The sequence below is a fragment of the Rhinolophus sinicus genome, chromosome 15 (assembly GCF_057876585.1).
Source record: "Rhinolophus sinicus isolate RSI-liver-muscle chromosome 15, RSI-T2T, whole genome shotgun sequence".
NCBI lineage: Eukaryota > Metazoa > Chordata > Mammalia > Chiroptera > Rhinolophidae > Rhinolophus > Rhinolophus sinicus.
In genome coordinates, this window is record NC_142515.1 from 4,583,313 (window position 1) to 4,595,880 (window position 12,568).

Here is a 12,568-nt window from a genome sequence, read left to right on the forward strand (position 1 = left end):
AGTGAAGCGCCCATAAATAAAAATGTCATTTCCACTGAAAAGGGAACCAAATTATGAATTCAGAAATTCACAGTCATCTGTTTTTATTGTTGCCTAATGCGTTTTAGATCTGCGCAGGCCCTGCAGAAAATCAGCTCTGAAACTCTGCATAATTAGGACATCTTTCACAGTCGTAAATGCTAATCCCACTGGAGAACAGATTAAGAATTCACAGGCATGAATTTCTGGCACCAGGTACCTGCAGTTCCTTTTCTTTTTGAATAATTCATTACTTAAATACTGTGCTGCGTATCCTATACAGCCCTGCACATTGTACCAGGGGCAAGGGAGAAATAGGAGATGAATTTCACATATATTTCAACACTAAACACACTCAAGACTCATTTATGATGACTTGGTATCATCGGACAGCAATTGCTAACAAGGTTACAGTTTGAGTCAGTCAGCCCAGGGAACAATTTAGGGAAATTAAATAGGATCTTCTGCAGGACATTAGTAAGGTCAGAGGTCTCACTTTTATAGTCGACTGAGTTATTTGGTTTAAAAGGGAGAAGCAAAGGGTTCAGATAGTTGTTTTCCAGAAAGAGTGATGATAATTTGCAGTAAATACGGCTTCAGTGAACACTTCCCCATTCTTGGCTGTGACTGCTTTATGACAAATGTACGACAGTCAGTGAAAAGTGAAGCCCTGAACTTGACTTTTGTCCATGCCGTGCCAGCCATGGGTTTCGGTAGCACACGAGCTGTCCTGCAAGGCTCCAGGCCATAGTCTTCCTCCCGGTGAGGGTTTGTCAGGGTCTCCATCAGCCTGGAGCCAGCCTCGCTCGTGGAAAGCACTCATCTGTGCATCTCTGGTACCTGTACAGTACCTGGCAGGCAGAAGCACTGTACATGTTTGCTTAATAAATGAATGAGTTTTCAAGGACTAGCCCGAACTCTGTTGGTTACAAGTGACAGAAGTTCAACTCCAATAGCTGAAGCCTAAAGGAGAAGCTGGTATGGTGATATTAGAGTCCCGTTGAACCCATAGATGAGAACCTGGTATCAGAGCTACCAGGATGCTCCCCTTTGGGGGCCCTGCCTGCCTCTGTGACAACTGCCACCTCCACCAGCAGTGCCTGGCGTGTTCCATCTCGCAGCCTCAACACCCACTTTCGCTCAGTTCCAGGACCAAGATTCTTCAGGATGGACTTGGATTTGCTCCAAATGGGCCAGGTGCGCACCCCGAGCCAATCAACTGAGGTCAGAAACACGCTGTTCTTATAACACAGGCCAGCTCCCCGGGGTTGCAGGTCAGGGCAGAACAAGGCTCTGTGCAGACCAAAGAGTGTCCGGGGTCCTTGGCAAGTATTAGTGCGTGAGACGGCATCACACTTCTTGGTGCCATTCTCTTGTGACAACAGATTGACAGCAATTGTGATTGTCTGTCCTTTGGGTAAGGAGTGGCTTAGTTGGGTACCAGACACTTCCTCCTTCCACTGTTTTTTGGTATCTGGCATTAAAAGCCTACATTTGAATAGCTTTTTAGATATACAGTTTATAGAAGTTTCACCTGCACTGACTCCCTAATGCAATGTTCACACCAAGGGATGCTTTCTCCATTTTTATTTTTTTTTAAGATTTTATTGGGGAAGGGGAACAGGACTTTATTGGGGAACAGTGTGTACTTCCAGGCCTTTTTTCCAAGTCAAGTTGTTGTCCTTTCAATCTTAGCTGTGGAGCTTGCAGCTCAGCTCCAGGTCCAGTTGCCGTTGCTAGTTGCAGGGGGCACAGCCCACCATCCCTTGCGGGAGTCGAACCGGCAACCTTGTGGTTGAGAGCCCACTGGGCCATGTGAGAATCGAACCGGCAGCCTTCGGAGTTAGGAGCACAGAGCTCTAACTGCCTGAGCCACTGGGCCGGCCCCTCTTTCTCGGTTTTTCATGGGAGGACATAAAGGCTGGCCCCTGTCGAGTTCTGGGTACCTCTGCTTGGCAGAGGAGAGTTAGAATTCAGGTCTCATGCTGTCCAGTTCAGGTCCTGCTTCTCCTAAAGAATCTTCCTTCTTTATAATTAAAATATTGTGTCTGGCATTTTACTACTTAGAAAGTCTTTGCCCTTTGGGGGTGACTAGGGCTGTCCCAGGCACTTTACATGTGACAGCTCCTTCAGTCTTCACAGAAACCCACGGAGGAAGATCCCATTGTTATCCTATTAAACAGATGGGAAAACTGAGGCAACGGTCGGTTTGCAGTCCCTCCAAGGTTGCAAGGATAGGAACTGAAGGATGATAAAGGAACTGAAGCCTGAGGGGAGCGGCTTGTCCATAATCTTGTGCTAGTTGGTTTGGGGGCCCATCCCCTGACTACTCTTTCCAGCCGGCTGACCTCATGACAAGCTTCCCTACCTCTGGGCCTCTGATGAGGGATCAGATCCGACAATCGTGAGGTTTCCACGCAGTCCTATTGATGAGAGGTCTGGAGACCCGCTCAAGGTCCCATTACTGCTTTATCTTGGGGCTGCACTGGCTGCTTAAAGCCCAGCCACTGCCTGTGGTCCTGGGAGAGAGGAGTCACCTACAGCCTCAACGATCCTTGGAGACTCCAGAGCCACTGCAGGCTGGCACTGCCTGTGACAAATGGCTCTCAGCAGACCTCTCATGGCTGCGTATTCTATATAGCCCTGCATATTGTATCACGGGCAGCCCTCAGCAGACCTCTCAGGGCTGACCTCCAGGCAGCTGGATGGTCAGTCTGCTGGCTGCGTGCTGCACAGGGTCCTTGGCTGTGCTGTGGTGATGGGAGAGACTGTTCTCACCAGGCGTGCAGGTGGGCACGGACAGGCGCCAGCACAAGCTGGGGCAGATGGCGACTGTGGGGGCATAGGGTGTGGCCTTCACAGCTCCCACCCAGCTGAGCGATACCCTCTTCCTTTGCTGCCCTGTATAACTTTCATTCCTTCATTGCCTGAATTTCACCCATGGCTGTCTTCATCAGGGGGCTTCCACCCCATGGCATACCTCCCTGGGGAGTAGCTGGCCTGCCTTTCAGGCTCAGATCGTGGTTGTACTGCATTCCCATGGGAACCACGGCTGCCACTGGTTGTCACTGATGTCCTTGGGAGAATCCCAGGCAGAAATGGACAGTTCTGTAAGGAACGGCGAATCACGCTTCACATTGTTCTCGGGCAGCTATTTAATCTCCGTGGGTCTGTTGTCTTAACACCCAGATGAGAATGTTGGCCTAAGTGATCTCCAAAGTCTTTTCCATCTCCTGCTCTCTTTTTGTTCTCAGCTTCAACATTCCCTCGCCTCCAGCGGGGAGTTTACATTCCACCGCCTGCCCAAGTCCCTGAGTGTGTGCGCCAAACTCCTGCTTACATCAGGGAGGCAGAGCTCTGGGCCAGGGACCGGCTCTGTCTTCAGGAAAGACATTGGGAGTCACCCACCCGTGTGGTCACCCCCATGGCTTTCAACGTGGGGAGGGAGAGTTATCGGGGGTAGGGAGCATCATTGCCTAAAGCCGGGAGGAAGCTGCCGGCAGAGTTTGTGTGTGGACTCAGAACACAGCGCTGGTGCCTGTCACCTGCTCTCTCCTGGCCCAACCCTTCATCCAAGGTCTGGAATTTCCACATCTGAATTACTGGTCTAACAGACAAGGTACGAAAACGTGAAATAAAAATGAGAAGGGGTAGATGATGCGTCTGCATTTCTAAATGACATTCAGAGCCCATCATTTTCAGCATTGTGTAGCTATGCAGTGGATTCTGTGTATGGAGAGAGACAGTGCCAGATAATTTGGCAGGAAACACGCACCCGTCCTTCAGAGATGAGGCCTTATATAGATGCTCTATCGCACGCTGAGCGTTTCCTACTATTTTGCTCCCCTGATCTTTCCAACAACCCTATAAGTGGCAGGTATTATTATTCCAGTTTTTCTCCTGGGGAAAGTGAGGTCAGGGCGGTGAGGGGTCTTTTCACGGCTGAGTGGGGACAGGGCCCTGCCTAAGCCAGTGCTTTCCCTGCCGGGCGGCACCCAAGGCTCCCTGACAGCCCCGTCTCCAGTGCCCGCTTGCAGCCATCGCTGCTTCTGTGCCAGAGTTCTCTTTTTCACTTGAATGTGTTTCTTATCTTCTCCGGGGCTGAGGTCACTCTTTGCGTCGTAGGAGTCTGCTCTTGTTCCTGGCAAGAAAAAGCCGGAATTGTGAGAAGCAGCCACTGTCACTCCGGGTTCCTCTGTACCGCGTCCTGTAAATAATTTATTTGGATGGTGAGGGCCTGAGACTGAAAGCATATGGATTCTCACCGTCCGTAACCGGGCGAAGTCTGTGTTCAGAGCTTGAGTGCAGCGGACGAGAGAGATGTGTCTTTGAAATCAGAGAGGACTTGGAATGACCGGAGAACACAGGTGGCAGCGCCGGCGACGGATGGACAGCAGCAAGAAGGAGTCTTTTTATGGCCCATGAGGTCATCCTCAAAAGGTCCACATACATTCCCTGCACGCGTTGCAGCTGGGGCATGGGGACCAGGAACCGTGGAGCTGAGAAGCTACAGGAGAGGTCGGAGCCCGGGCACTCCCCAAGTCCCTCCTGCTGCACTCAATACCGGGATTAAACAAAGAAAAGTGTGTCTGCCAGGCTGGCGAGCCCAAGTCACAAGATTGCGAGTATCATGCAGCACCCTGGAATTCCTACCAAAACTCATCAGAACGGCTACACTGCCCGCCACGCGGAAACGGCCGTGTACCGGACTTTCCAGATAAAAACGTTTAGTACAGAGTTGAAAAACCATGTGATGGTCATGGATTTCGTGAAGAGCAACTGGTTTCCCTCCCAGAGAAGAGCCAAAGTTTGTATCATCCATATGTATCAAGGCCTGAAGACAGCTGAGCAGACAGCCAACAGACATGAGGTATGGCGGGCGGAACTGGGGCTGGGAGCGGTGGGGCGCACACCTAAGTCAGAGAAATGGAGGTGCTGCTCGTCAGACAGTTCAGATGGTCTGTCTGGACTAATAAATTAATCATCTGTTTTCGTTCTCCTAAGGGATTTGGAAAAGGCTTTCTCATCCCTTAATGTATTTCAGTGTTTGAAATATGGGGCCGGGAGAAGCTTATCTGATGAATGTAATTTACACCTGACACATGTCTGCATTTGCAAACATTTATTAGTGCTCCAAAGAGTTGGATAATTTGTATCCACATGTAGTAACCACAGTACATTTCTGTGAGTTAAATGTTCTTAGTACTGTACATTTGCAATCATCTGTCTTTAAAAACAAATTCCAAATTTGTTTCCTGATGTGTTCATGCAGGAGAATAGCCATGACTTGGCTTGATCCAGTTAAAATAGAATGATTTAAATTAGGCCGGTAAGAATGGTCTTTTATTTTTTGAGGGGGAGCTCAGATTTTCAAGCAGAGACTATTTTTGTGGGGGGAAAAGGAGAACTTCGGGGATTTAGAATGGCAAAGTGAAATAAACAAATCACTCTGAAAATTCGTCTTCTGCAACTAGTATAAGCCACAAGCAGTTGTCTTTCAGAAAGTAAACACGCATGAAATCCGATCAGTTCTTTATTGTACGTGGAATAAATTATGAATGACATTGTAATTGACTCCCATGTAGCTCACTTACCCATCTTTTTGGATAAATGCAACATGCAGATTGCTAATGTTTTATGAAAAGGTAACCTTTCTGAATATTGATGCTATTATTAGGAAAGCTTCCCATGAATGCTGGCAACTACTCCCCATCTTTTGTTCCCCACACTGGCTTCCTTATCCCAGGACAATGTGAGAACCTGTTCTGCAGGGTTCAGGGCAGGCTTCTTCCAGTTCCAGCCCTGGGATTGTGAATTTCCATGTTCACAACAGAGACATAAAGGCCACAGAAATAATGGCATTAATTAAATTCAGTAATAGTTGTTCATTAGTTCATTGCCCAATCAACCAGAGCAAAGGTGTGCAATTAGAGTATAATTGAAAGAAACCAGAGATGTTATTATTCACAAGTAATTAATAGGATGGGGACAGAATTTCATCATTGCATAATTTTCATCGAGGTTATTTTTCAGTCCTCCAGAGAGAAACTTGTTGAATTACATCCTTTTGCTTTTTACAAAAGTGTTCATGGCTTCATTTTAAACCCGAAGTAGCAAAGATCAGCTCTTGCATCCCCATTTGTTTTTCATGCATAGAACTTCACTCATTCCTAAAGCAATACTGAAGATAACGATGTGGAAAGGGGCATCTTTGCAGGAGGCTGTAAAAACCTCCCAGTATCCTGACAGCCAGAGCTACACCCTTTTTGCAGCCCACCTCCACCCGAGGCATTACCAGTTACAGCCAACAGTCGAGGGTGTGTGCCTGCTTCTTGAATGTGACCTGTAGTCTAAGGTTTTATGCTAACATGAGTCCGAGACCCATCCCACAGCAATCAGGCTGGGCAGCTGCCTTGGTCCTCACCGTGACCTGAGACGTGGTCCAGGTAGGGCTTGCCTCTTCCGCTCAAGGGCAGGTCAAGTTGAAAACTATCTAATAGAATCTGCGGTTCCTTTCCCTCTGAATTCTGAGCTGTCTTCTTTTAGTAGCAAACATTTCAGAATCTAAAATATTCCTTATCCATTGAACTGTTCAGATTGTTCCCACCAGGGCATGTCAGCACCATTCAGATTAGGAAACCCAAGAAAAAAGGCAACTTCCTCGCTCAGTTTCCACGTTGCGTTGATGACAGGGCCCAATTAGCAGCCCTGGGGCCTGTTAGACTTGGCCCACTGACCCCTTCTGTCTCTCAGGCTACAAGGCCATCGGTTAATCTGTGCAGACTTTGCCCGTAAAGCACTCGATGGGGTGAAAAATGAGCAAGGTCCCTGGAATGAATTCAGTGCACGAAGGTGCGTGATTACAGATGCTGGCTGGTGCTTTAGTAAAAGTGAGCTGGGGAGATTTTTTTTCTGTAAAAACTCTGTGGGTTTCCAGTCCTTCCCATGAAGGCCTGCTACTCTGTTTGAGTGGAGTTCAAGGTCTTTCGACGGGCATTTTTCTAACCCTGTGGCCTTGGCGCTGAGCTGCGTTCACACCTGGAGATGCTGCCTCTTCTCTGAGGCAAGCAGTGACCCAGCCTAACTCTGGCCACACTCATCCCCTTCCGTAAACTGTCTTCTGATAGGAAGGACCAGCTCACCTGCGATGCCCAGAGGTCACTAGGTTTGGGAGCCGACGGTGGGGAGGGTGCTAGGATCCGGTCTCCATGTTTGCAAAGCCTTGATCCCTGCTGACTCCACAATGCCCCAAATTATCAAACACAGTGTGTTGAGGGCCGTTCTCTCCCTGCGTGCATATCTGATCAATTTCAGACATCACAATAGCCGTGACTGGGCAATGGGAGGGGCCTGTGTTTGAGTTCTGGCCTCCGTCCACACGGCGAGCACGCCCATGTTCTCACTTTCCTGGGGGAGCAGAGATGGTTTCACCAGCTTCCGCAGGGAACCTGCATGGATTTCAGGTGAGCTCGCCTCCCAGACTTTGCATGTGAGTCGCCGTCTCTTAATTGATCGTTGAGACCTTTCTGATGACGGACGCTGGCTGGGGCATGCAAGCCGAGGTTTGCCCATCTGTCTTTCTATAGCTGACACTTTCTAATACATTTAATCATGAGATGAGCCAGAGAAAGCTTCTGTATTTGGTAATTGCCATTTGGCTGCACCTCTCAAGATTTCTCAAGCTTCTATCATTTTGATCTCCCCCCTTCCTACTCATTTTTCAAAAATTTTATTTAGCTAGTGATACCTAATTCTGGCCAAATATTAGTAAGAATCATGGTGAATTTTGATTTAAAAAAAAATTATGATGTACAAAAATTTTCTCATATTTAATCTCTGCATTTTGACGAGTTAGGACATGACATGCACCCATGATGTTATCACCACAGTCAAGGTACTACACACATCCATCACCTCTGGGAATGTCCTTGTGTTCTTTTGCGGGTTTCCTTTTTGTTTGCTGTTTGGTGGTAAGAAGAGTTCATACAAGGTGTCTTCTCAGCATGTTTTAAAGTGCACAATGCCATAGTGTGCAGCAGAGGTCGAGAACTTACCATCTTGCATAACTGAAGGTTTATCCCCATGAGGCCACAACTCCCCGTGTCCCCCTCCCTCAGCCCCTGGCAACACCGTTCTGTTTTCTGCTTCTATGAATTGAACTGGTTTAGATGACGCATAAAAGTGGGATCGTGCAGAATTTATCCTGCTGTGAGTGGCTTATTTCACTCAGCGTCCTGTCCTCTACTTCACCCGTGTTGTCACCACTGGTAGGCCCGCCTCCTTGCTAAGGCTCAGTAATATTCCACTGTGTGTATAACATTTTCTTTGTCTGTTCATCTGTCAATGGACATTGTTTGCTTCTTTATGGTGAACTTTTAAAAATGACATAAGCCCGTAGCCCAGCCAAGGCCACTGTGACCCAGGGCAGGTGTTTGATTGTGTTGCAGTCCTTGAAAGAGCCTTGAACTTTGTTCGGGAATGAGGCTGTTACCTGAAAACAGTGTGATTCTTCTGAGGCTTCTCTGAAGACTTTCGTCTAGGGCAGCGGTCCTCAGTCAGGAGTGATTTTACCCCCGGGGATATCTGGTAATGTCTGGAGGCACTGTGGTGTGACAACTCGGAAAAGATGCTACTGAAACCTGTGGGGTAGAGACCAGGGAAGCTGCTTCATATCCTAAGTACCCAGGACAGCCCTCTGCCCCCCACAACACAGCCTAGCCCAGCCTGAAATGGCCGGATGTGGAGGCTGACAAGCCCTGATCCACGGCTGTCACCCCCACTGTTAGAGCATGAACCTGGGAGGACCCTGCTTCCTGCGGTGCCCTTTCCACCAGGGCCAGCGGGGATGTAACTGTTTCCATCTCTGGATGGGGTCCTGGAGGTGCCCTTCTGACTCTCCTGGCTTCAGGTTGTTTTTCTCTCAAGCTCGTGCGAATCAAGATTCAGCCAAGACGTGACGAGCCCCTTGCAAGTTGCGAGAACTTTCTTTCCTTGCATTCTCTCTTCTTCAGTACTTGGTCACACACATTCTAGCTGGCTCAGCCTGTCTGCATCTGATCTGTGCCTCTGGACTCAGTGAGACCCAGGGCCCTCCACTTTCTCCTTCGGCTCTGCAGCCTGGAAACTGCCCCCAGGTGGGGACAATTGTAGGGCTCACCTCTCCCATTTCCTCTCTCGCCAGGCCCACAGCCCCACAAGGCTTACTGCCCAAGGTCTGGAAACCATTGCTTCAGAGCTTTTGTCTGGTTACTCCCACATGGCCGGAAGTGGAAGTCTCCCCGTGGGGTTCGGATGTCCCACCAGGGGCAAGAAGTGCCACTCTGGGCTTTGATGAATGTTTTCCAGCGCTTGGGGTGAGCCCTTAGGTCATATGAAATAAAAGCACTCAAATTTTAAGTTGCTTGGGCTTCAAGATAACTTTATTCAGGGAATAAAGAAGGCACTGAGACCAAACAGGAGGTAGAACAAACATTCCCTTTCTCCTTGCAGTTATCAAAAGGCGCAGTACAATGTACTCGGTCCCAAACCAAGCCAAAGAGATTGAGCCAGATGAGAGTCTCACTTTTCTTCCGGAAGTCTTGGCCTCCAGGCGATGTTTTTGCCTGGAGATGCTGGTGTTCTGGCAGCAGCGAAGGCTCTGGGCCCTCCAGAGTGGGGAGGGTTGAGAAAAGGCCCTTTTCTAAAGGACAGTACATATTTCCATTGGCTTAGCCACCAGCGGACAGCTCAGGACCTCCTGCCTCTTCCCTGTGCTCCTCTTAGGAGCCTCGGCCACTCACCTCCGTGGACAATGGCTGGTAGCCTCCATCTCCCAAGCAACTCAGAGAGCAGTTACCCAACCGGCCCTGAACTGAATGCACAGCTGTCATTCAGAGGCCCCCCTGTCCTGTTGACAGTTGCAAATTCCATCGTTGACAAGAGACTGTTGAGAATGCGAGTTCGTACCCATCCGAATCTTGCCTGACGAAGACACGACTAAGGCAAGAAATATTATGGGGCATTTTTCATGTAAGACGCACCCTCCCTCAGGAGACCTACAGGGATCTAAATGCAATCTTAGCACCTCATAAAGCATGAAATGGCCCTCATGCGTTAGTGTCCTTCAGAATCCTCAGGAGAACTTTCTAAGCATGCAGAGCCCCAGGCTCTGGGCAGGGTGGTGTCCAGAAATCTATGTTTTTAGCATGGGAACTATGTCATTCTGATGCAGGTCTGACACCCTGATCTGGAAGTTCCAGATCAGTATTTCTCAACCGCATAGACCTAGGAGAGAAGGACAGAGAGGCTTATGTGAGTTGCCTGTGTTGAGGAAGCTGGTGTGAAGGGGCATGGGTGTGGGGGAGGGGAGAGACATCAGAGAGGGCCTGGTGAGGGCTGGACCATTGTGTGCGAGGAGAGTGGGGGGCAGAGATGTCACAAAAGGGCCTGCTGTTGGGTGATCCCTGAATTGCCTCATTGATCCTCACCACAGCTGTGGGAGGCACATGAGCCCTGTTTTTCCAAAGAAAAACTTCTGTGAGGCCCAGAGAGATGGGGCAGACTGCCCAGGGATGCAGTCAGGACTGGCAGAAGGAGGATTCTACCTCAATTATGTTCCACTCTGGGGGAGATGGCGGGAAAGCAGCATTTGTCCTGATGCAATAGCTGGGACCCCGGAGTATTCAGAGTTGACGATACAGAATCAAGTGGTAAGGGACAGGTACAGAGCCCTGACTCTCTCTCTCCTTCTGCCTTAGGCATCTTTCTGCCCAGGGCTCTTTCACGAAGCACCTCCTACTGGTTCCTGGGCCCCCACTGTGTTCCCATTACCCTCGGTTTCTGCTGAGCCAGGTTCTCTTCCTTCTCTAATGGAGCAAATGGATGAAAGAAGAAATGTTGGGCTGGCTTGTTTTAAAATATATACAGAGGTTACCAAAAAAATGTATACACATTTTTAGAAAGGAAAAAGCTGTATTAAAATTACGCTGATGGTAACCACTTTGAACACCTCTTGTAATTGCAGAAGTCAACGTGACTTGTGTGTTCATCTTTTGTTGTCGGTATATATTGAGTATTACAATTTTAATAGTTCTTTTCCTTTCTTAAAATGTGTATCCATTTTTTTTTGGCACCCTCTGTATCTAGTAGGTCAAGGACCCCAGTCCTGCTCATCATAGGGTGAGGGAGGTGTCATTCCGATGAGTGCTGAGTTGGGGTGTCGGCACGGAGCCCTAGACCCACAGAACTCAGCAAGAGTGCACAGGGAGGGAAACGTTTACGCATGCTCTTCATGGAAGATTGGGAGTTTTTCATGTCAGGCAGAGGAAGTGAGAATATGGGGCAAAGAGTGGGGACATCTCAGGCAGAAGGATTGGCAACTTCTGGATGGTGGCAGAGGAAGGAAGAACCTGAACAGAACCCAGTAGACTCTAGAATTGCAGCTAGAATTTGAAAGACAGCGTTCCTGAGAGGAGGGAGCCAGGCAGAAAATGAACTCCAGAAGGCTGGTTCAGGTTCCATCGGCTCTGTGGAGAAAAGCCAGTCTGTGCTGTGAAACTCCCTGAGGCCAAAGAACTGGCAGATGAGGAACAGTTACTGGGAAGCTACACGATGGACAGTCCTCCGAGCTCACCCAGGGCCAAGGATCATCCTAGTTCCCCACCATCCTGAACACAGAGACTTCATTGAATATAAGGGAGATTCAGTAGAGATTCTGGAAGGCTCATGGCTTGGACGTATGCTGAACTATCTCTAGAGTAAAGGCTACTCTAGATTTACCCTATAACAATGTTACAAACAATTCTTCAAAGAATCAAGTAGTCCCTCAAGTAGTTTAACTGCCTGCCAGAACAAAGTTCAACATTCTTTAAAAGATTACAACAAAATCCAGCAAGCAATAATGTACAATTAAAAATGTCTGGCGTCCGTCTGGAAAAAGCTTGCTAGACATTGAAAGAAGCAGGAAAGTATGACTCTTCACCAGGAGAAATTATGGATAATAGAAGGAGATCTATAAATGACAGTGATGATGAAATTAGCACGCAAAGACTTTTAAAACAGCTATTATAAACACATGGTTTCCCTTTAAATTCAAGGATTTAAGGGACAATATCACCGGAATAGGGAGAGAAACAGTTGATATAAAAATGAAGCAAACTGAACTTGTAGAGAAGAAAATAAATGACACTATGTGAAATGGAAATTTTACTAGATGGGATTAACAGGAAATTGGATGCTACAGAAGAAAAGATCAGTAAGATTTCTAAACTGAAGATGAGAGAGAGAGCGCAGAGCCTGAATGACCTACAAGACAATATCAACACCAAGAGATCCTACACACATGTAATTAGAGTCGCAGAGAGAGTGAGGAGGGGTGAGGGCAGAAAAAAGATTTGAAGAAATAATAGCTAAAACGTTTCTTGTCAAGTATACGAGGTATGATCACAAAATATGGTGAATGTTTAAATTTAAAAAAATATTACAGTAAAAGGCACATTGCCATTCATCCCCCTCAAAATACTCCCCCTTATTTTCAACACACTTATCCCATCGTTCTTGCCACTTTCTGAAG

General features: G+C 47.9%; 1 protein-coding gene across 3 annotated transcripts in view; it reads left to right on the forward strand.

The window, feature by feature from the left end:
* The first annotated feature begins 3,893 nt into the window (after positions 1–3,893).
* The window catches only part of C15H10orf90 (chromosome 15 C10orf90 homolog), a 191,054-nt gene continuing 182,379 nt past the window's right edge, over positions 3,894–12,568 (forward strand). Inside the window, exon 1 of one of the 3 annotated variants that reach the window (XM_019728236.3) lies at positions 3,894–4,888. In XM_019728236.3, the coding sequence (XP_019583795.3) occupies positions 4,649–4,888 (240 nt within the window). In that variant the 5' untranslated portion in view covers positions 3,894–4,648. The remainder of the gene's footprint in view (positions 4,889–12,568) is intronic. The other 2 variants (XM_019728237.3, XM_074338815.2) reach the window with 2 other exon arrangements.